This window comes from Brachyistius frenatus, unplaced genomic scaffold, assembly GCF_029030835.1.
Source record: "Brachyistius frenatus isolate BFR_SWC_R1_liver_20210118 unplaced genomic scaffold, ASM2903083v1 Contig_8, whole genome shotgun sequence".
NCBI lineage: Eukaryota > Metazoa > Chordata > Actinopteri > Embiotocidae > Brachyistius > Brachyistius frenatus.
This window is the reverse complement of record NW_027210607.1, coordinates 5,786,872-5,805,915: the sequence shown is the minus strand read 5'-3', so window position 1 is coordinate 5,805,915 and position 19,044 is coordinate 5,786,872. Positions and strand designations below refer to the sequence as shown.

The window sequence follows — 19,044 nt, the reverse complement described above, 5'->3', positions numbered from 1 at the left end:
ACCCCCTTACCCCACGGCAACTGATGGGCTTCATCCTTAACGACAGCGGTGTTTGGGGGAAATTACGTCCAGATTTTAAACCCATGTATTTTAACCATTATTTCTTTTCTTTTTTTTTCATATTTATGCTTCTGATCTCATGCAGTCATGTGTGCAGCAGGTTTACATGTCCCTAAACGCACCTTTTTCCACACAAAGAAATGGACACAAACGACCAGATGTAGTATTATATACTTTTATTATGCTCCACTTGGGTTTGCGCGCGCACACACACGCGCGCATTCGCACGCACACACACGCACACACACACACACACACACACACACACACACACAAATATACAAACTAAAAGAACCATAAGACATTGAGAACCTGCAAAAAAAAAAAATTAAAATAACCAGAGAGGTAAAAAAAAAAAAACAACAACAACGATATAAGCAATCTAAGACAAGGATCTTAAATTATGCATAGCTTAATTTATCAACAGAAAAATAAAACTTCCTTCTGTCAGAAAATCCTTTTTTATTTGCCTTTTGTCATTTTTTCATAAAAACATTCACACAAACCAAGATTTGGATGTAGAAGAGAAGAAGAAGGTTTGCATTCAAGTAAACACATACACACACTTTCATAAATTTCAAAGAGGAAATGCAAGTACACAAGCAACCGTGACAAACGGTAAACAAACACAATAACAATTAGAGTCCAGGTAGGATGAAGAGGAAGAAAAAACAAACAGGAATGATCAGACAATAAGAAATGTTCCCTTTCTCGTAGACAAGTCAAAGTGTGAAGTGTAAGACGTCGTTTTTCATCAGAGGACGCGCTGCAGTCACCATGAAGGCAACACACTGTGTGTTAAAACGGTGTGAACCTACTGCATGTTTAGGTCTGAGACTGCTCTCTGGATTTGACTTATTAGCAAAGCAAAGTTCATGTTAAGACTACAGATCTTCTTGAATTAAATGGCAGCTGATAAAAAGTGCTTCTGCCTCCCGTTCGACACAAAATAACAGAGGAAATGTAAGTGCAGGAGGCTGAGAGGGAATGTAAAGAAAAGCTGCACGGACACTCGGCTGGGTTGAGGAAAGAAACGGTTGGTTGTCTGCTTCCTGATGAGCGTAGTAGTGTGTATGATTATAAAATAAACCTCATCAGTGCGGGAAAATCTCAAACTGAAGTGTGCCGGATGTGATGCGCTTCATCAAACACTCACTCCGACTAAAAACGTTTGCCGATGCTGCACGGGTACGAAGCAGGTGTCTCCGATCAGCGAGGACGGGGGGGGGGGGAGGGGGGCATTCATGAAGGTCCTCTCTGCTTCTTCTTTAGCGGCAGGCATCTAAATGCTGTTTGTTAACTACTTTCTCTGAAAGCCATCTCAGTCAGTAAAAACATGAGGGAAAGAAGGAAGGCAAAGATGAGCCTCCGTGGTGTTTCTAATAAATAAATGAATATCAACATCTCCCAAAGCAAAAAGACGGGCGTTAAACGAGGAGCGTCCTGACAGCGAGTGTCATATCCACATTCCCACAGTCAAGGTCAGCATCATCCTAGCATGCAGAAGTACGACAGAACAACAGGCAACACCAGGTACAATTCATCCCGCCGCCTCCCCCCTCCTGTCCCACCCTCCCAGCTCTGGTACAGAGTGAAGCGGGGCCGTGACACCAGTGTTCAGACTTGAGTGGAGCAGACAGCCCAGCAGAGGGGCGTCTCACTCCCGCAGAGCGGGACGTCTCCCGGCGACAGACGCCAGGAGGAGGGCCCCCGCTCCCCCGCTAACCGCAGCGTCAGCAGGACGCGCTCGCCAAGCTCAGGCAACGATCTGTCAGACGACGCGCTGCAGGAGACCGGAGCGCCGCCGAGGTGAGAGACGGGGGACGTGGGGAGAGGGTCCTTCACACTTTTGGGTCTGGCTTCGGCCAGACGATAGCAGCTTACCAGGAAAACGGCTAAATCAACATCAGGCAGGTTTTTTTTTTTCTGCACAACAAAAAAACACCACAGCAGGAATCAAATAAAAGACTCAGAAATAGGATTTGTATAAAGTGTCTGTTGCAGCCTCGGCCAAATATGCATCCATTCCTCTTGATCGTTTATAAATATAGATTTATATACATATAATACTGTGTTCAGAATCACGTCGTAATGCTGGGAGCGGCGGTGGGAGAGTTCTGCTCAGCTGAGGAAGGCGTTATTTAAAAGTCGGAGGGGGTTCAGAGAGGTTGAGGCCATGCTGACATTTCCTCCTCCCTGTCAGTGCGGACGAGAGGAGGAGGAGGAGGAGGAGGGGGAGGAAGGGAGGTCCTCTTGCTGAGAATTGGACATGAGTAAACGTCAGACACGCAGTCAGCCTGCAGCGTAGCTGCTTAAGAAGGAGTAGAACATGGGCAGCTTCATGCGCTGCTGGTCCCGTCGACACCACGCCATCACCGTGCCCTCACTGTTGGCCGTGTAGAGATGGTGGCCGTCACACGAGTACGTCAGGCTGAGGGGAGATGATCAGACTCAGGATGAGGAAGAAGTGCGCATGTGGCAGTAAGTGGCATCGTGTAAAAGCACAGAGACAATAGCATGATGGTGGTGCTGTTAAAATACCTGATGATGGGTTTGCTCGACTTGGGAAAGGTGATCTCTCTCATTGGCTTCAGGTCCCAGGTGCTCCACAACCTGAAAACACCGGCGGGAAGGATTCCGTGTCTTTACAAGAAAAAGAGACGCGCATGAACGCAAACAACAAAAAGACGACGTTCCCGCTCACCTCACGACACCGTTCTCCAGACCGCCTGCGATGACGTTGACAGACACGCCCTCGGGCTGGTTGGAGAAAGCCACAGAGCAGATGATCTCTCTGCAGTGCACGTGACCAATCAGGTCGCCGTTCACCGTCCACAGGCGAAGGTCGCTGCCTCCGCCCTCTGGGTACGAAAAACAGGAGTCGGCACTCAAATCAGATGCCTTAGTGAGCCGGAGACGTGCCGCACGAGACAGAACGAGACGTCCCTCACCTGAGTCACAGACTGTCGCGATGTCCCCCGTCGTCTCGCTGGCCGACACAGCGGTCACCGGGCTTTTGTGGCCCGTGAGGCTTTGTACATAGCAGAGTCTGCAGAAACACACAGAAGCTCAGAAAACTCGGCACGCAGCGAGCGCTTTCATCCATTTGGACTTTTTCAGTCACACCGACCTGTTGAGGTCCCAGAGGATGCAGGTGCCGTCGGTGCTCACACTGATGAGGATGCTGTACGGTTTGCAGACAAACAGGCCCGTGACTTCCCCCGTGTGTCCGTACAGGTGAACCTGAGATTCCACCTCCATCTCCGACGGCTGTGGAAAGACACGCATCAGAGACCGTACACACAGAGGACGCACGTCAGCGAGGATCTCAGTTGTACCTTTTCCTAAAAACAATTCCATTAATCAATCTCTGACTGGGCTTTGCAAATCGATTGCTGAAAAAAACCCATCAGAGACAGAGAAACAGGAAATCTACATGCTAGTGGTGGGGACCGATGAAAGTCTGAAAGCCTCTCTGATGACTGAACTCCCGGACCCCTAATCCCACTTACGGCTCGGTGGAAATGTGTTTCAAGGGCAACTGTGATGTGACTAATGAAGCCGAGCGTTTGAGCACCGTGAGGCTGTCTAAAGAGGGGGGGGGCAGTGGAAGAGGAGGGGGGAGGGGGGTGATGGGTGGCAGGTGGGTGGATTGGGTGCTCATGTGGAGGCGGAAGGTTAGAGGGGGACGTCGCCATGGAAACCCACCGTGGTGCTGGTGAAGCGGTTGCTGTAGGCGGTGATGACTCCACACTTGCTACCCGTAAATAGCTGGCAGCCATCGGGCACCCAGGCGCAGCTGGTCACCTGGAGGAGAGCGAGACAGACAGTTGGACGCAGGAAACGAGGAACCAGAGAGCTGATTGGCTGATTCCTCCGTGTAGCGTTGTGTAACAAGGAGAAGAGGCAAATCGGTCCTTTCCCTTCCAGGTGCTGCGGGGTTGTTGTTTTTTTTTCCCCGAGTGGAGCGAATTCATGTTTTACCTGGTGGAGTTGTGAGCACTGAATGAAGTTGATCGGTGGCTCGCTCTGCTTGCTCTTCAGCCTCAGTATGTTGTCCGCGTAGCCCCAGCTCAATATGGCCGACCACCGGATGTCCGTGCTGTGCATGCTCCGCACACCTGCAGAGCAGAGCCCATAAAATTAATGCAGTCAGCGGGACGCCGTGCGGTGCGTCCCGGCCGCGTGTCCAGGCGGACGTGTGCGTGAGCGGCGGCCTTCCTCACCCTGCTCCTTGCTGTAAATCATCATGAGGCAGAACTTGCGGGAAAGGCCGCAGATGGCTCGCGTCGGCAGAGCCAGCAGGGATCCGAACCTCTCCCCGTGCGGCTGACTGAAACACACCACCGGGTCCGGAGCAGAGGGAGAGCCCACGTACTCACCCCACTTCAGACCTCTGATCCACGGCAGCGGGCTCTGTGGGGGAGGAAGAGGAAATTGCCCGGTGAGCAGTGGATCATTTCACGGATGGCGCATCAAGTCGTGTCTCTCTTAGCGCGCAGCAGGCTGCCGGAGTCACCGCCAGCAGAGGGAAGATTACCGGGTAGACGATTTCCCTGGCCTGGTCTCTGGTTTCTCTGAAGGCCAGCTGCACCAGGAGGCCCATGGCTGCCGGGAGCTCGCCCTCCATCATGAGTTTGGGCCCCGTCCTGCTGATATGAGAGGTGTTGAAGAGCTGCCTGGGCGTCTGTCCGTACGTCTTGATCATCGTCTCCAGGGCCCGTCGCTGCACCGGGTCTTCTACAGCCGACACGTCCATGCCAAAGTAGGTCTGTGAGAAGGGAGGTTACGCTGGTGTGAGCAACAACGACAAACATTTCCACACGACTGTGATCATGAGCAGCGACTTACAGCTGGGTGGAAGACGTTGATGGCCTGGACAGCCGCTTTGCCTTTCTGCTTGTACCCGAACACCAGGTCGATCCACTGACACAGTGTCTGGGAGACCTGGTCGGACTCCAGCGCCTGTCGGTGGATCAGGATGAAGAGACGCGGGTCGTTGCGAGCCCACGGCGGTAGATTCACGTGATTCACCCTCTCGCCGTTCTGACGCACCCCGAAATCAAAACCTGCTCCAGCAAAAAGAAACACAGTGTCAGTTTATGAGAATATGGAAGACGCATGCAGATATAAAAGAGGAAGGAAAACCATAATTACCCTCTCGGTTGACCAGGAACTCTGGGAGGTAGAAAAACTCCGGGATGAGCTCCTTCACATCCGTCATGGACTCGTAGGAGGACAGACGCCACGTGGTGTTCATGGAGTGAAACGTGCGGTCCGGTATATCAAAGCTCTGGTCTGATTAAGGCCAAAGACAATCTAATTACAAACTAGACTCGCTGATTGAAAACATCCCCTTTCATGACCTTAAACACCACGCTCGCTGAATACATTTACAATCACATAAAACGATGCCTCGGAGGATCAGATGAGAGACACAGATGAAGGAAAACTAAATTAACGGGGAAGAAAAAAAAAAAAAAAAAGAAGAGACGGGGCGAGGAGCTGATGAGAGAAGAGTCTAAAGATGAAGTAACCTTTCATGGCTAATACATGCAATGCCACACGGCGGTGTGGCGCCGACTTAGATCTCAGATGTTGTTTCAGTGTGTCACATACGAGCTTAACCAGTCGAGAATCACATTCTGTATCAGAGAGATATCATTTTAAAGGGCGCAGATTACACCCTAAAACACTTTGATCGTCTTTACAGCGTAGATAAGATAATGCAGCTGGACCCCTGCGGCTTTATCTGCTCAATGACTCACCCTGGTAGGCGAGGAACATCTTGGTGAAAGGGGGCATTCGAACCAGGAAGTGCAGCACAGTGCCGCTGTTGGAGTAGTGCGAGCCGTAGTGGTAAGGCTGCACGGGAGGCATGGGGTCGTCCTCCCGGATGCCCTTCTTGTACTCCTCCTCCAGGTACTGCACAAGAAACACGCGCATGTTTAGGAGTTTTCCCCCCCCGACACATTCAAGTAAAGTGATGCTAAACATGTCCACCGGGCCGTACCTTGTAATTATCCACATAGCGATCCTCTTTCTCTTTGGACTGCACTGCGATTGGTTTGCTTAAGTTCCTTCATAAACAAACGTGAACAAAGGGGTCACTGATGTGACAAACGGCAGCAATTGTCCTATTAAATGATAATAAATGATTCCCATGTCAAGAAATTCAACTTGAGGCTTCATTTGTCTTCCAGTTTACCAAATAATTTCCTTTTAATATCATATGATTCACTTTGTAAAACAATAGAACAGCTCTAGTATAAACTTGTGCATTTATAAAAACCTAATAAATTAATGCATTATATGATCCAATTTGAATTAAATCTACTTTTCGCTCATAAAGCATGGACTATCACAACTTGAAATGAATTTCCAGACTCTGTCACAGAGCTGTCATCCGGCGCTGACCTGTAAATGTTCGGGTCCTGCAGGTCGAGCAGCTCGCTGGTGTAGTCGCGCAGGATGAAGGGGAACACCGGGTACTGCATGAGGTCGTTGAAGGAGCGGCCGGCGTGCTTGTTGAGGTGCGTGAGGTACTCGAAGTTGGTTATCTGACCCGAGGCCCACAGCTGCGTGAGCGCCGTGATGTTTCCGTGCTCCAGCAGGTTCGGGAGGTCGGAGGTCAAGATGTTGTGGTAAACGTCGTCTCTGAACTGAGGCCAGAGCACAAGAGACCTGGAGATCAGTGTTGCTGAAAACATGAGTCTGCAGCTCAAACAAGGGAATTACTAGATCACCTGAAATAATCCCAATTACTCCTCAGTTTCGGTTTCATTTACTGAAGAGCAAAAACGTTTTCCAGCAAACCAAGCCTGAAATTCAGGGAGAATCCTCATCATGATTATAAAGACACAGTTTAAAATGTTCCACTATTAATAACCCCAAAAAACTGAACAAATGCTGGTATCAGCCTTTAATAATCAGTGGGTCGCCTTGGTGATAGCTGAACGTAGGAGTGAGTGATATGGCCATGAAATAATATCCTGCAATGTTAGGGTATTTCTGTGATTACAGTATTCTTCAGGATGTAACTAAATATTGAAGAATATTTGATTATTAATTCAAATAACATATATAAAACTATTACACTTATTTTGTTGAAATTATATCAACATAAAAGTAACAGTTTGCCTTCAATTATTAAGTAAAAACCAAACAAAAATGAACTCTCAGTTCTTACGTTTGTAAAAAAAACAACAACATCGGTTACGCAGAGTGAGATTCAGATTCACTGTTTTAGTCCCAAACAAAAAGTCCTCCAGTTCAATCCATCCAACAGTTATTGAAACATTTCACTAAAATCAACACAGAGCACTCTAAACTTGAAATAAGCACACGGGGAAAATGTTTTTGCAGCTTTATCAGTAAAAGGTTTTTACAAGCCGGCAGACAATCTGTAATTTGTTTTTTTCTGAACTGGAAACATCAGCCATCCATCGTGTGTCCAAACATATTGCAACTTTGTTCCAGTATTTCCTGCAAGAGTTTGATAGCACTGCATCTTATTATCATCACTATCACGACTGATTCCCAACACAGCACAACTACAGAGCCCCAGTTATCAGGAACACAACACACAAAGAAAAAAACCCTCTCTGAAACGTTTTCCTTGTCAAGCTGCATGATTTTGTCTTTTCATTCTTGGAGCATCTTTGAGCTCTTTCATCTCATCAGTTTTATCACAGTCCATCCTGTGTGGCTACATTTTTTACATTCAAATAAAACGGACTACATTTCCCTCTTGTGATGTGCAGGATCGTCTATTTATGGAGGATAAATCCACGCAGCTCTCTAGTAATGATGTGAAACAGAAAAAAAGAAAAGAAAAAAGCTACAACATCTACAGTATCATTTGTGAGTACTGTGAGCATCTGACCTTTCACTCTCTCCCCAACTCTTTCATTTTATTCCATGTGACCCGTGTTTGCGCCTCACCTTTGTGGTGTCAAACGCCAACAGCAGGGTCCTGCCGTTGGTGAGGAATATCTCCACAGCGTTGTCTCTTAGCTGCCACCATCGCTTGTGCACCTCCTTGATCTCCTCGTAGGTCCAGGAGAAGGAAGGAGCCTCAGTCTCCCCGTGAAGGCTCTGTTCAAACACATTTGGAGTTGGGCGCACGTAACGTGGTGCCATTCGTCTGGCAGAGAATAAGCCCGAACAGTCCTCTGCTTTTACCTGGTTGTCATGAGCATCTGCAGCGTTGTCCTCCACAAAGTACATCCCCGCCTTTCCTGTGAGACGGCGCAGGGTGAGGCAGGTTCAGTGCACGAAGCGCAAGACAAACAAAAGATTCCCCGAGTGAATAAACAGCAAAAACCTGTGTGTGAAGGCAGAGCACTGCTCCTCAGTGCCTCAGAGAGAGTAGATTATTCTTTGTGCCTGCTGACAGGTGGAGTGTATTATGCATGGAGCAGCTGTGAGCAGTGGTCAGTGACTTACCCAGAAGTAGCTCCCCTGCTGTCTCTCTGGAAGGGGCGACGCTGATGCACCGTCTGGTGAACCTGAGCACAAAAAGATATTTCTCATGCAAGAGATACGCCATCTGAATAAAACACAGCCACTTCTCAGTGTAGCACAAGTCATTTAGACATTTGTGTCTTCTCCCTGTAGGTCTGCCTGGAGTGCTCCTGGCTTTCTAAGAAGGATTTGTTTATTTAAGGCTTACAGAGAGACAGAGTTGTACCTGATGGACTCGCTGGTGGCTTTGTCTTTGACGGTGGAGGAGAAGAATGAGTGAGTCTTATCCTCAAACAGGAAGGATAGAGGTGCCTTCACTGTGTCTAAACAAGACGCAGAGATTAGATTAAAAGGACACAAAACCACTTAGACTAAACTGAGTTTCACCAAAGAGGGTTTAACCACCTTCAGACTTGCGTCTGTCCGTGAGCAGGTATTTGTTGGGGATGGTCAGGTAGCACCTCTGCAGCCGCCGGCGCTCCCTGTTCGGCCCTTCGGTGGGATCCAGCTGCCAGGACGTTGGGTAGGATATCTGGTCATACCAAACCGCGCTGGAACAGATCACAACAGCACAGTCACACACTTTGTCGGCTTGTATCCGTACAGAGGAAATATCAGCGCAGGGCCGCAGCTACGACTGAGGACACCAAATACTGTCTCTAAGATATTTGACACGCTAAATATAATACTTTATACACATCAGCATGTTAGTATTGTCAAATGTGAACATTTTAGCATGCTGATGTTAGCATTTAGCTCTAAGCTGTGCCATTCAAGTGGGTCTGTCAGGTTACACTCATGCATTCAACTCATCTCGAACCAGTTTACTCCCACAATCAAAAACTTGGTAAGGTGAAGCTTTTAGTTTCCGTGCTCACCATCTGTGGAACAAATTCCCTGAATACCTGAGATCTGCTAAAACATTTGACCAGGACTTAAAAACATTAGTTTTAGCAGAGGCTTTCCGGTCAGTTAAATATGCAACTTTATGAAAGATTATGTCTTGTACTTCTCTATGGAGCACTTACAGTGGTGTGAAAAAGTGTTTGCCCCCTTCCTGATTTCCAATTTTTTTGCATGTCTGTCACACTTCAATGTTTCAGATCATCAAACGAATTTAAATATTAGTCAAAGATAACACAAGTAAACATAAAATGCAGTTTTTAAATGAAGGTTTTTATTATTAAGGGAGAAAAAAAAAATCCAAACCCACCTGGCCCTGTGTGAAAAAGTGTTTGCCCCTCCTGTTAAAACATAACTTAACTGTGGTTTATCACACCTGAGTTCAATTTCTCTAGCCACACCCAGACCTGATTATTGCCACACCTGTTCTCAATCAAGAAATCACTTAAATAGGACCTGCCTGACAAAGTGAAGTCGACCAAAAGATCCTCAAAAGCTAGACATCATGCCGAGATCCAAAGAAATTCAGGAACAAATGAGAAAGAAAGTAATTGAGATCTATCAGTCTGGAAAAGGTTATAAAGCCATTTCTAAAGCTTTGGGACTCCAGCGAACCACAGTGAGAGCCATTATCCACAAATGGAGAAAACACGGAACAGCGGTGAACCTTCCCAGGAGTGGCCCAAGAGCGCAGCGAAGACTCATCCGAAAGGTCACAAAAGACCCCACAACAACATCCGAAGAACTGCAGGCCTCACTTGCCTCAGTTAAGGTCAGTGTTCATGACTCCACCATAAGAAAGAGACTGGGCAAAAATGGCTGCATGGCAGAGTTCCAAGACCAAAACCACCGCTGAGCAAAAAGAACATTAAGGCTCGTCTCATTTTTGCCAGAAAACATCTTGATGATCCCCAAGACTTTTGGGAAAATACTCTGTGGACTGACGAGACAAAAGTTGAACTTTTTGGAAGGTGTGTGTCCCGTTACATCTGGCGTAAAAGTAACACCACATTTCAGAAAAAGAACATCATACCAACAGTAAAACGTGGTGGTGGTAGTGTGATGGTCTGGGGCTGTTTTGCTGCTTCAGGACCTGGAAGACTTGCTGTGATAAATGGAACTGTGAATTCTAATGTCTACCAAAAAATCCTGAAGGAGAACGTCCGGCCATCTGTTCGTGACCTCAAGCTGAAGCCAACTTGGGTTCTGCAGCAGGACAATGATCCAAAACACACCAGCAAGTCCACCTCTGAATGGATGAAGAAAAACCAAATGAAGACTTTGGAGTGGCCTAGTCAAAGTCCTGACCTGAATCCTGTTGAGATGCTGTGGCGTGACCTTAAAAAGGCGGTTCGTGCTGGAAAACCCTCCAATGTGGCTGAATTACAACAACTCTGTAAAGATGAGTGGGCCAACATTCCTCCACAGCTGGAAAAGACTCATTGCAAGTTATCGCAAACACTTGATTGCAGTTGTTGCTGCTAAGGGTGGCCCAACCAGTTATTAGGTTTAGGGGGCAAACACTTTTTCACACAGGGCCATGTGGGTTTGGATTTTTTTTTTCTCCCTTAATAATAAAAACCTTCATTTAAAAACTGCATTTTGTGTTTACTTGTGTTATCTTTGACTAATATTTAAATTTGTTTGATGATCTGAAACATTTAAGTGTGACAAACATGCAAAAAAATAAGAAATCAGGAAGGGGCAAACACTTTTTCACACCACTGTAACTGTCTTGCACACTTGCACAGCCCTGCATTCTGGGTACAGATGTACCAAAGTATAGATAAATAAAAGTTTGCTTAATTTCACTGATTTACAAATTGTACTTTCAATCTAAAGGTATTCTACAGGTCTGAGATAATATAAATGTACTCTCATGAAATTGCACCCTGTTTCATGTCATGAAGTCATTTTTAATATGAATAATACCAGGAAGTAAGGAGAAGAAAAAAATAATCATAGTAGTCTCCATTTCAGTACTCTACTTTGTTCCAGTATTGTGTAACAGATAAACTCCGACACCCACCGGTCATGTGTGAGCTGCTGCACCAGCTCCTGCCAGTGGCGGCTGGCGCTGAGGTCGGTTTTGTAGAGTCCCCTGATGTGCTGGATGACTTTCTTTCTCTCCATGCCTTGCCGCAGAGACACATTCTGAGTGATATCAGCTGCAATCTTGGATATATCCTTTGACTTTCCATCCAGCCTCTGGATAAGACTGTAGAGTAATAAGAGAGAAGAGAAAAAAATTACTTGATTCTTGACAATATTTGATGGTACTGAACATCAATCATACGTCAGTAAAAAAGAAACCCTACTCACTTCTTCTGAGTGCTGGCCATTTTCTTTTGCCACGCCACTTTACTTGTTTTCGCTTCGGCTTCATACTTGAATTTTTCCTGTGAATAAAGTTGTTTATTTGACTAATAAGATCCTGTGATAGGGTGCGCTCAGCATTTATAGAAGACCAAGATTATCATCATGCACAAAAGTGGATAACTCATGCTACTGAACTCTACAGGGAAACTGGGTTTGACTTCAAAAAGGCTCTGAAGCTGCTCCCCTTCCCTTTAACAATGACTGTTTTTAGAGGACTTTACCTCTTTTATGGCGTTGAGCAAGTCTGGTTTGTGCAGAGCGTTGGGTGGGATGCAGCGATGACCACAAAGCTTGAGCGAGGTCATGAATACACCCACGGCGCTCTGCTCCTCTCTGTTGAGGCTGTCCTTGTGATCGTTCAGCATCTCGTACAGGTACAGAGACAACTTTGGTCCGTGCTGAGTGATAGAGGGAGGGAGTGGAAGAGAGCGCACATGAAAGTTTTATTTGTGTTTGAAGCAAGTCGCACGCAGCGACGGACAGGAAACAAGCCACATCGGGCTAAATGACCTTCAGTGAACGCCTGAGAGGAGGACAAAGAGTGAAAGCACACTCCCATGGCAAAGAAAAGGGGGCTCATGAAGACCATGAAAGCATCTATCAGAATATTTTTAGAGTCAGGGCCTGGAAAACTCGTCTGTAGCACTGAAAATGACAAACACATATTGCACAATTACTCACACATTCCCATGAAAGAGACCCAAAGAAGAAAGGTTGTGTGCACTGCTTAGGTTCAAATATTAATTTTTTGGGGGTCTAATACTTGATAAATTGACATGTAAGGTGACAAAAAGACTTCACATTCACCTCTAGACCCGGGCTGAGGCTCTCCTTGAGGATATCCAAATGTTTGGGATCAAACACAAACCCAAGCGCCTCCTTCCTGTCTGCAATGGGAAGCGTAGGGCTGAGTGTGTGCACCAGCAGGCGGCCTATTTGGACCTTGAAAGTGTCCCGACAGGACCAGAGAATCCTATGCCACTGTTGCTGAGGGGCTCCACCTCGGCCTGTGCTGCCCTGTGGACACACACCACCAGTACGACGTTAGTACAGCACTCAAACTGGCGCTTTTACAAAGTAAAGATGCTTCTCACGGACTGCTGTCATACCAGGCTGATTTTGATCCCATCCATCATGAGCTTGAGGATGTCTTTCTGTAAGCTCTTCTTGCTGGCAGGCGGCAGAATGAAGGGACTCGGAGGTTGTGGGAAAGAGGTGGAGAGACTCTCATCGCGGAGTTGATTACTTGGATCTGGAGAGAGAAGCTGCAGGTCCGGAGACTCCGGAATATTCAGCAGGTCGAACAAGTCCTCACTAACATCTGAAATGAGAGACACATTCAAACAGAACCAGGATTAGCAACAAATAGAAGTTTTAAATGGACAACCGGGAGAACAGCGGATTGTTTACCATGGTAAATGAGTCTGTTGACAGCAAGAACCACGAGCCTCTGCAGCCGTTGGACAAACTCAGTCTCACTGGCACGAATGGGGTTTTCGCAGCTCATCCTCCTCTGCATCATCTGGTAGAGCTCGTCGCAGGCTAGAGAGCGCATCCGCGACAGGAAACAGTCAGTCTGGACCGGAGAGGACTGGCGCCGACCTACAAGCACAATATCGGTGTGCGCTCAGTTGTGGGAATGAAAATTGGTATATTGATAGTGAAAGTGATTGGTATAGTGATAGTCCACCACCTTTAAGTACAAGCACACACATGTTTTTGTCCTTTACAGTTCAGAGTGAGTTTATGCAAATATCTCCCAAAGAGAAGATTATGAAAAAAGCCACTGCTGAAATGCTTAACACTGATTTAGTTAAGCATTCAAACATGCACACGTAAAGGCTCCGGTAGCACACAAGGGGTACCGGGCATGTTAACCCCCGAGGTGAGAGCCGGGGAAAGGTCACTGCAAAAATGGGAGACATGCCCCGTGACGGGGGAGATGTTCTCCGCTGCGGACCGCAGTCCCAGCTACCTGCATTAAAGTGCAGCATGTAGGATGGAGCTCCGGAGGGGGAAGGGAGGGGGGAGTCCTGGGACAGGAAGCTGAAGGGAGCGAACAAGGGGATCTGGCCATAGGAGCAGTAGTGCTGTCGGGGGATGCGGGGGATAATGGAGTCTTTCATGGCAATGGAACCTTCAGATCGGGATGAGGAGACAGTCAGTACACAGACACAGTTCTGCCTCGACGCAGACCACATCTCTACGGCCGCAGCGCTTTGTAACGCTCACCTGCGATGCTCTTGCGCTTCCGATGGATGCCGTAATGCGCAGAGCTCGATGAGGTCACAGAGGTGCTCAAACTGCGAGGCACTTGATTGGCCGTCGTCTTTATGAACTCAATTGCTGAATGAAGGACGCGGAACTGCAAAGCCACAGCCATCTCTGGGAGACAGACACAGTGAACAGTTAGAAGTTAACCTGAAGCTCTTGATGAAGGACTGAAGAGTCCTACAAACAGATTCACATCTTACAATTTCTCAAACGCACACATTTTTCAGAGCAGCTGAAACTGCATTAAATAATTATAAAAAAGATGTTGTTACCAAAACCTAGTAAAATAAAATGCAGAAAGCATCAATCGTGCTCTTCTCAGTGGTTTCGAGTGTGCGGCGCTCATCAGAAAAACGTGATGTCACATACATTAGACTCAAAATCTGATAATAATAAATTGGTGGGTTCTTTGGTCACTGTCAAATACTTAATACAATCTAGAAATGCTTTAGACTGGGGGAGGACAGAAGCACCACCAAAGGATCAATGGATGACAATTATGGAAGAAATTTACTCAGTGGAAAAATTGACACATTTAACTGAGACTACAAAAAGCACAAGTGGATGAAAAGTGGAGAAAATAGGACAGAATTCAAGGCTCAAGTTGGCAGCGGAGAATAAAGAACCGGGCTGTATGAATGACGAAAGCAAATGTATTCTGCAAGTATGGTTTGTTTTTTGCTCCTGACACTGTTACAATGACAGATCTTTAACAAATAAAGATTTCAATGAAGAAAGAGAAATGCTTAAGGCCTCTCTTCCTTACTAATATCATGTGTTGAGAGCTGGAGGAAGACTGAGACGGCTAAATAAATTATGTTTTTCTCTGCTGATTGTTGGCAACAGCTCTTCCAGCTCCTGTTTCTGAAATTCATCCTTTTACTCTGAGTTTTATTTTTTATTCATTAAAGAAAATGTTGCCTTATATGGTAATATTCAACACACCTCATGAACAGGTGGCATTCATCAAGATGAGACAATTTTGTAAATCCAACTTAAGTAAGAGAGGTTGAGCTAAGAAAACAATAATTTCTGCATTAGGCCCCAGGAGGATTATAATACAGCTCAATATAATTCCTAATATGACAAACACCAAGAAATAAACTTTGTAATGCCATTCAAATGTTTCTGTGATCACAGAATGATGATATCAGATCACAAATATAGTGAGGAAGTAAGTGCTAATGGGGATGAGATGGGAGAGATATTTTTCAGAGAGCGAATTCAGGGAAATATGAGAGAAACCATTTAGCAGGAAGATGAAAATGGGAGATATTTCTCAATTTATATTTTTTCTCAAATGACTTTCCATTCTACGGTTGTAGATAATGAAGCGACGGCCCAGTTTTCTTCCTGCGGCAGAGCCAGACAGCTTGATATCATCCACAGGGCATAGCAGATGACAAGACTGATGTATTTTGCATTTGTATTGAATTTGGGAAGTGCCGCCCTCACCCTGTGTGCGACGCATCTTGCTGGTCTGCATGAAACCCAGCAAGGTAATGAGGTCTTCAATGATGCGGAAGTACTGGGACCCTGAAGAGCTGCAGGAGTGAATAGTCACAGCTACCAACATCTGCTGGATGTCACACACCAGGAGCTTGTAGTCATTCAGGGGAATACTGCAGAGAGGACGAAAAAAACAAGAAAACATGAAGCACAGGAAGTCAGTCTGCCACTCTTTGCCAGATCAACCAACAGTAAGAGGATTAATGATTTAATTCTTGGCTCAATAGTTCAACACAAAAGCCATGAACCCAATGGAGGTGTTTGAATGAGTCATCCTCTGCTCCTGGCAGTCATACCCATTTTCCATGCCGTTGAGGGTGGAGAGGGTGTTGAAGAGCACGTAGAGCAGCCCGTGGTCGAGCAGGATGTCTGCCAGCTTGGGGCAGGCGTTGATGAGCTGCAGCAGCAGACACATGGTGTTGTGCACCAAGGAGTTCTCATACAAAGAGTTCTCAATAAGACCCAACACTGGGATGATGCAGCGCTTTCTGAAGGGGGAGATATTTTCCAATTCCTCCAGGTCCAGACTAGAAAGAAACACAAGAATGAAAAATACAGGAGGTCTCCATGAAAGATTACTCATACTGTAGACAATTCAGTGAATAATAATGTGCCTATGGTGCACTAGGAGTTTTATCCCTTGACTCACTCTTCCTCTAGGCCCACCGGCCGTCCAAACAGCATCTCCAGGAAGCGTTCGAGGAGCCCTTGGGTGCCTTGGTGGACGTACAATTGGTTGGCGAGCAGTGAGAAGCCGTGGTTTTTCAGAAACTTCTCCTTCTGCTCCTTGTGAGCTCTGCTGAAGTAGGCATCCAGCAGCTGGGGGAGAGGAGCAGAACAAATGAGGTCTACGAGTACAGTCCTGGGACCTCATTTACAACCAGTACGTCCGCACAAAATGGGGCTTGAAACGTGTGTACGCCAATTCCCACGAAGAAGCAGGGATTTATAAAGACAAACCTGACGAGAGAATGCACAGACCTGTATGACACATGTGAGGTAAATACAGTTTGTTGTGTTAAAGATAATAAGGGCCTGATTTACTAAAGGTTTGCATGTGTAAAATCACATGCAAACTCCACACCACCCGCAAAAAAATGCCCAAGCAGATCTACTAAAGACGTGCAGTGAGGATTGCGTCTTTCAAATGTGCAATTTAACACACGTCCATTTTGCGTGTTTGTCTGCATGCATATGTAATATTGTCCGTTTCTACCTGAAGGTGCAAAATACTGGGAGGGAACATGCAAATAGAACAATTTAGCACCTGCAATGATATTTACTAAACCTGAAAGTAGAAATAGGAGAAGTGATTGTTGTGTATTTTAGTACGACTGAAGGAGCGTATTAATCAGATGTACAAACTCCATCTTTTATTAAAAATAAATAGGCTAATGTTTATACCCATCACTGAGGACAATTTAATTTGGTTGCTTTATTCTCAGAAGTTACCAGGGAAGAAGGCATGATGGAAAATGCTAATTTGTCCACTGACCTCACCCCGTCATTTGTGATAACTTGCATTGACATCATGAAGACAACAGCTCAACTATTACCAAGTTCTTCAGCAAATGGACAAGAAATTAGCAAAATGTGTGCGTGTGCACTTTGTGTGTAGCATTTGGGGAGAGGGAAGTGGCCTAAGAAAGATATTTGCACCGCGGCCAATCACAATTATGTTACGCTGCAGACATTAGCATCTATATTTATTGGTCCTGCAATAAACGCAAAGTTTTTGAGAACAAAACGTTTCATTTTCATCATTTTATACTAATTTTAAAAAAGTGCAGTTGCAAACGTTCAGTTTCCTATCTTTTTCTGTACTATAGACATGCTGCTACATTTTGGATGCGTGGGTTTTCATATTTCCTGATTTTGAGGATGAAGACACCAATGAGATGTGATAGTTCATCAGGCCTCTGCAACAAGTAAGCATGCAGAATTCATAATAATAAAAAAAAATTAAGGGATTCCTTAAAAGACACAGCCACACATACAAGATTAAATCTGCCATTCATCTGATAAGAGTGACAAGTCTTTCATTCCCTGTCTTTCCTCTGAGGGGATTGGTTTTTCTGTGCAGCGCTCAAAATGGTAACAATGAATATGTTAGCGAGTTCAAATCAGGAAAATAATCCAGGCCGGGAAGACTCACGCAGGCTCTCTGCTATATACCCCCAGGATTAACTCAATGAATACAAATAAACATTTGAGATCTTAGTAAATCAGGCCCCAAGTGCATTATTTTATGTGCCGTATGTAGGCTGCAGATGCTTAACAAATGTGAGCCTTGGTGTCCTGTTTGTTGCATTAACAGTCACTGCAGCTGTCAGCGTCTCTTTGTAACACTGCCTCTATTCTCTGTCAATATCAGACTGTAGATAAAAGTGGACATGGCTTCCATCTCACAATTATCCCGTCATTAATTCGATACTAGGCCTTAAAAAAGCGGGATGTTTGGGGGCGTGTCTGATTCACAGGCCTGTGGTGGAGTCAGGTTTCCACTACGGGCGGGCGGGCGTAGTGTCCTCAGGTTCCCAATCAGATCGAATCAGATTCGCTGCTCGCTCCTCTCCAGCTCGTCCAATGTGGTCAATTCTATCTTCACACTATCTCTGCAAACCTCAAAGCTTTAAAACAGAGTTCCCATACCAATGGGTGACATCACAGTTGGTTCCTGGTTGGTCTATATTCATGAGGGATTTGTACTCATCATTTTTTGACATTTTGGAATCTAGTGATCAGACTGTAAAGCTCACTTTGTTTTGGATCACACACAAACTTTTAGAAATGAAGCCACGGGTGTTGTAAACAGCAGAAGAACCCCAATTGCACAGAAAATGGTCCCTACTTTGCTATTTTCTCCTGCTTCAGTAATATTTTGTTGAAAACTACAGAGCCCAACTAGTTTATATTCGATACACAGCTTAATCTCAGTTGTCTGCCACTTTAAAAATACACAACAGTTTCACTCACTGCTAGTTGTTAAAGCAAAAAGAAAAAGACGTAAAACCAAACATGTAAATGTGACTTGTGGGAATGGCATTGAGCAAAAATCTCCAACGTTATTGTGCAATAAAAACTGACTCCTGGCGTTAAATCAGATCCGCCTGCTTTATGGTACATGAAACTTGTCAATGACGAGACCGACCTTCATGACTCCTTGCTGGATGAGAGGTGACGAGTGATTGACCAGGACGATGAGGGTCTCTGGTTGGATGAGTTTGTCCATCACCTCCTCCAGCATGAGGTCAGGCAGCAGCAGCAAGACACCCCTCAGGAGATCATAGAGTCCGCAGCAGATCAGCACCAGGCAGTCCTCCGTACTGGACCTGAGACGCACAACTTGAACTTTACTGCTGAATGAACAACTACAATGAATCCCTGAAACAACGCTCTCGAAAACAATGTTTCGAAATGAAGTACAGTGTAATGAAACTTTAGGTTATACAG

At 45.8% G+C, this 19,044-nt stretch overlaps 1 protein-coding gene across 7 annotated transcripts in view; it reads right to left on the bottom strand.

Annotated features, from left to right (window-relative positions):
• Positions 1 to 219: 219 nt before the first annotated feature.
• lyst (lysosomal trafficking regulator) overlaps positions 220 to 19,044 on the bottom strand; it is a 65,632-nt gene continuing 46,807 nt past the window's right edge. For all 7 annotated transcript variants that reach the window (XM_069690093.1, XM_069690095.1, XM_069690096.1 and 4 more), the window contains 30 exons: positions 18,743 to 18,923; positions 16,241 to 16,410; positions 15,888 to 16,118; positions 15,538 to 15,704; positions 14,041 to 14,193; positions 13,219 to 13,410; positions 12,918 to 13,129; positions 12,616 to 12,825; positions 12,030 to 12,206; positions 11,752 to 11,828; positions 11,459 to 11,647; positions 8,932 to 9,077; positions 8,753 to 8,849; positions 8,509 to 8,570; positions 8,245 to 8,300; positions 8,005 to 8,157; positions 6,478 to 6,722; positions 6,074 to 6,140; positions 5,829 to 5,985; positions 5,218 to 5,358; positions 4,912 to 5,129; positions 4,601 to 4,831; positions 4,287 to 4,476; positions 4,045 to 4,181; positions 3,769 to 3,867; positions 3,191 to 3,330; positions 3,012 to 3,109; positions 2,765 to 2,921; positions 2,602 to 2,673; positions 220 to 2,491 (listed from right to left, as the gene is read on the bottom strand). In XM_069690093.1, coding sequence (XP_069546194.1) covers positions 2,353 to 2,491; positions 2,602 to 2,673; positions 2,765 to 2,921; positions 3,012 to 3,109; positions 3,191 to 3,330; positions 3,769 to 3,867; positions 4,045 to 4,181; positions 4,287 to 4,476; positions 4,601 to 4,831; positions 4,912 to 5,129; positions 5,218 to 5,358; positions 5,829 to 5,985; positions 6,074 to 6,140; positions 6,478 to 6,722; positions 8,005 to 8,157; positions 8,245 to 8,300; positions 8,509 to 8,570; positions 8,753 to 8,849; positions 8,932 to 9,077; positions 11,459 to 11,647; positions 11,752 to 11,828; positions 12,030 to 12,206; positions 12,616 to 12,825; positions 12,918 to 13,129; positions 13,219 to 13,410; positions 14,041 to 14,193; positions 15,538 to 15,704; positions 15,888 to 16,118; positions 16,241 to 16,410; positions 18,743 to 18,923 — 4,564 coding nt within the window. In that variant the 3' untranslated portion in view covers positions 220 to 2,352. The remainder of the gene's footprint in view (positions 2,492 to 2,601; positions 2,674 to 2,764; positions 2,922 to 3,011; positions 3,110 to 3,190; positions 3,331 to 3,768; positions 3,868 to 4,044; positions 4,182 to 4,286; positions 4,477 to 4,600; positions 4,832 to 4,911; positions 5,130 to 5,217; positions 5,359 to 5,828; positions 5,986 to 6,073; positions 6,141 to 6,477; positions 6,723 to 8,004; positions 8,158 to 8,244; positions 8,301 to 8,508; positions 8,571 to 8,752; positions 8,850 to 8,931; positions 9,078 to 11,458; positions 11,648 to 11,751; positions 11,829 to 12,029; positions 12,207 to 12,615; positions 12,826 to 12,917; positions 13,130 to 13,218; positions 13,411 to 14,040; positions 14,194 to 15,537; positions 15,705 to 15,887; positions 16,119 to 16,240; positions 16,411 to 18,742; positions 18,924 to 19,044) is intronic.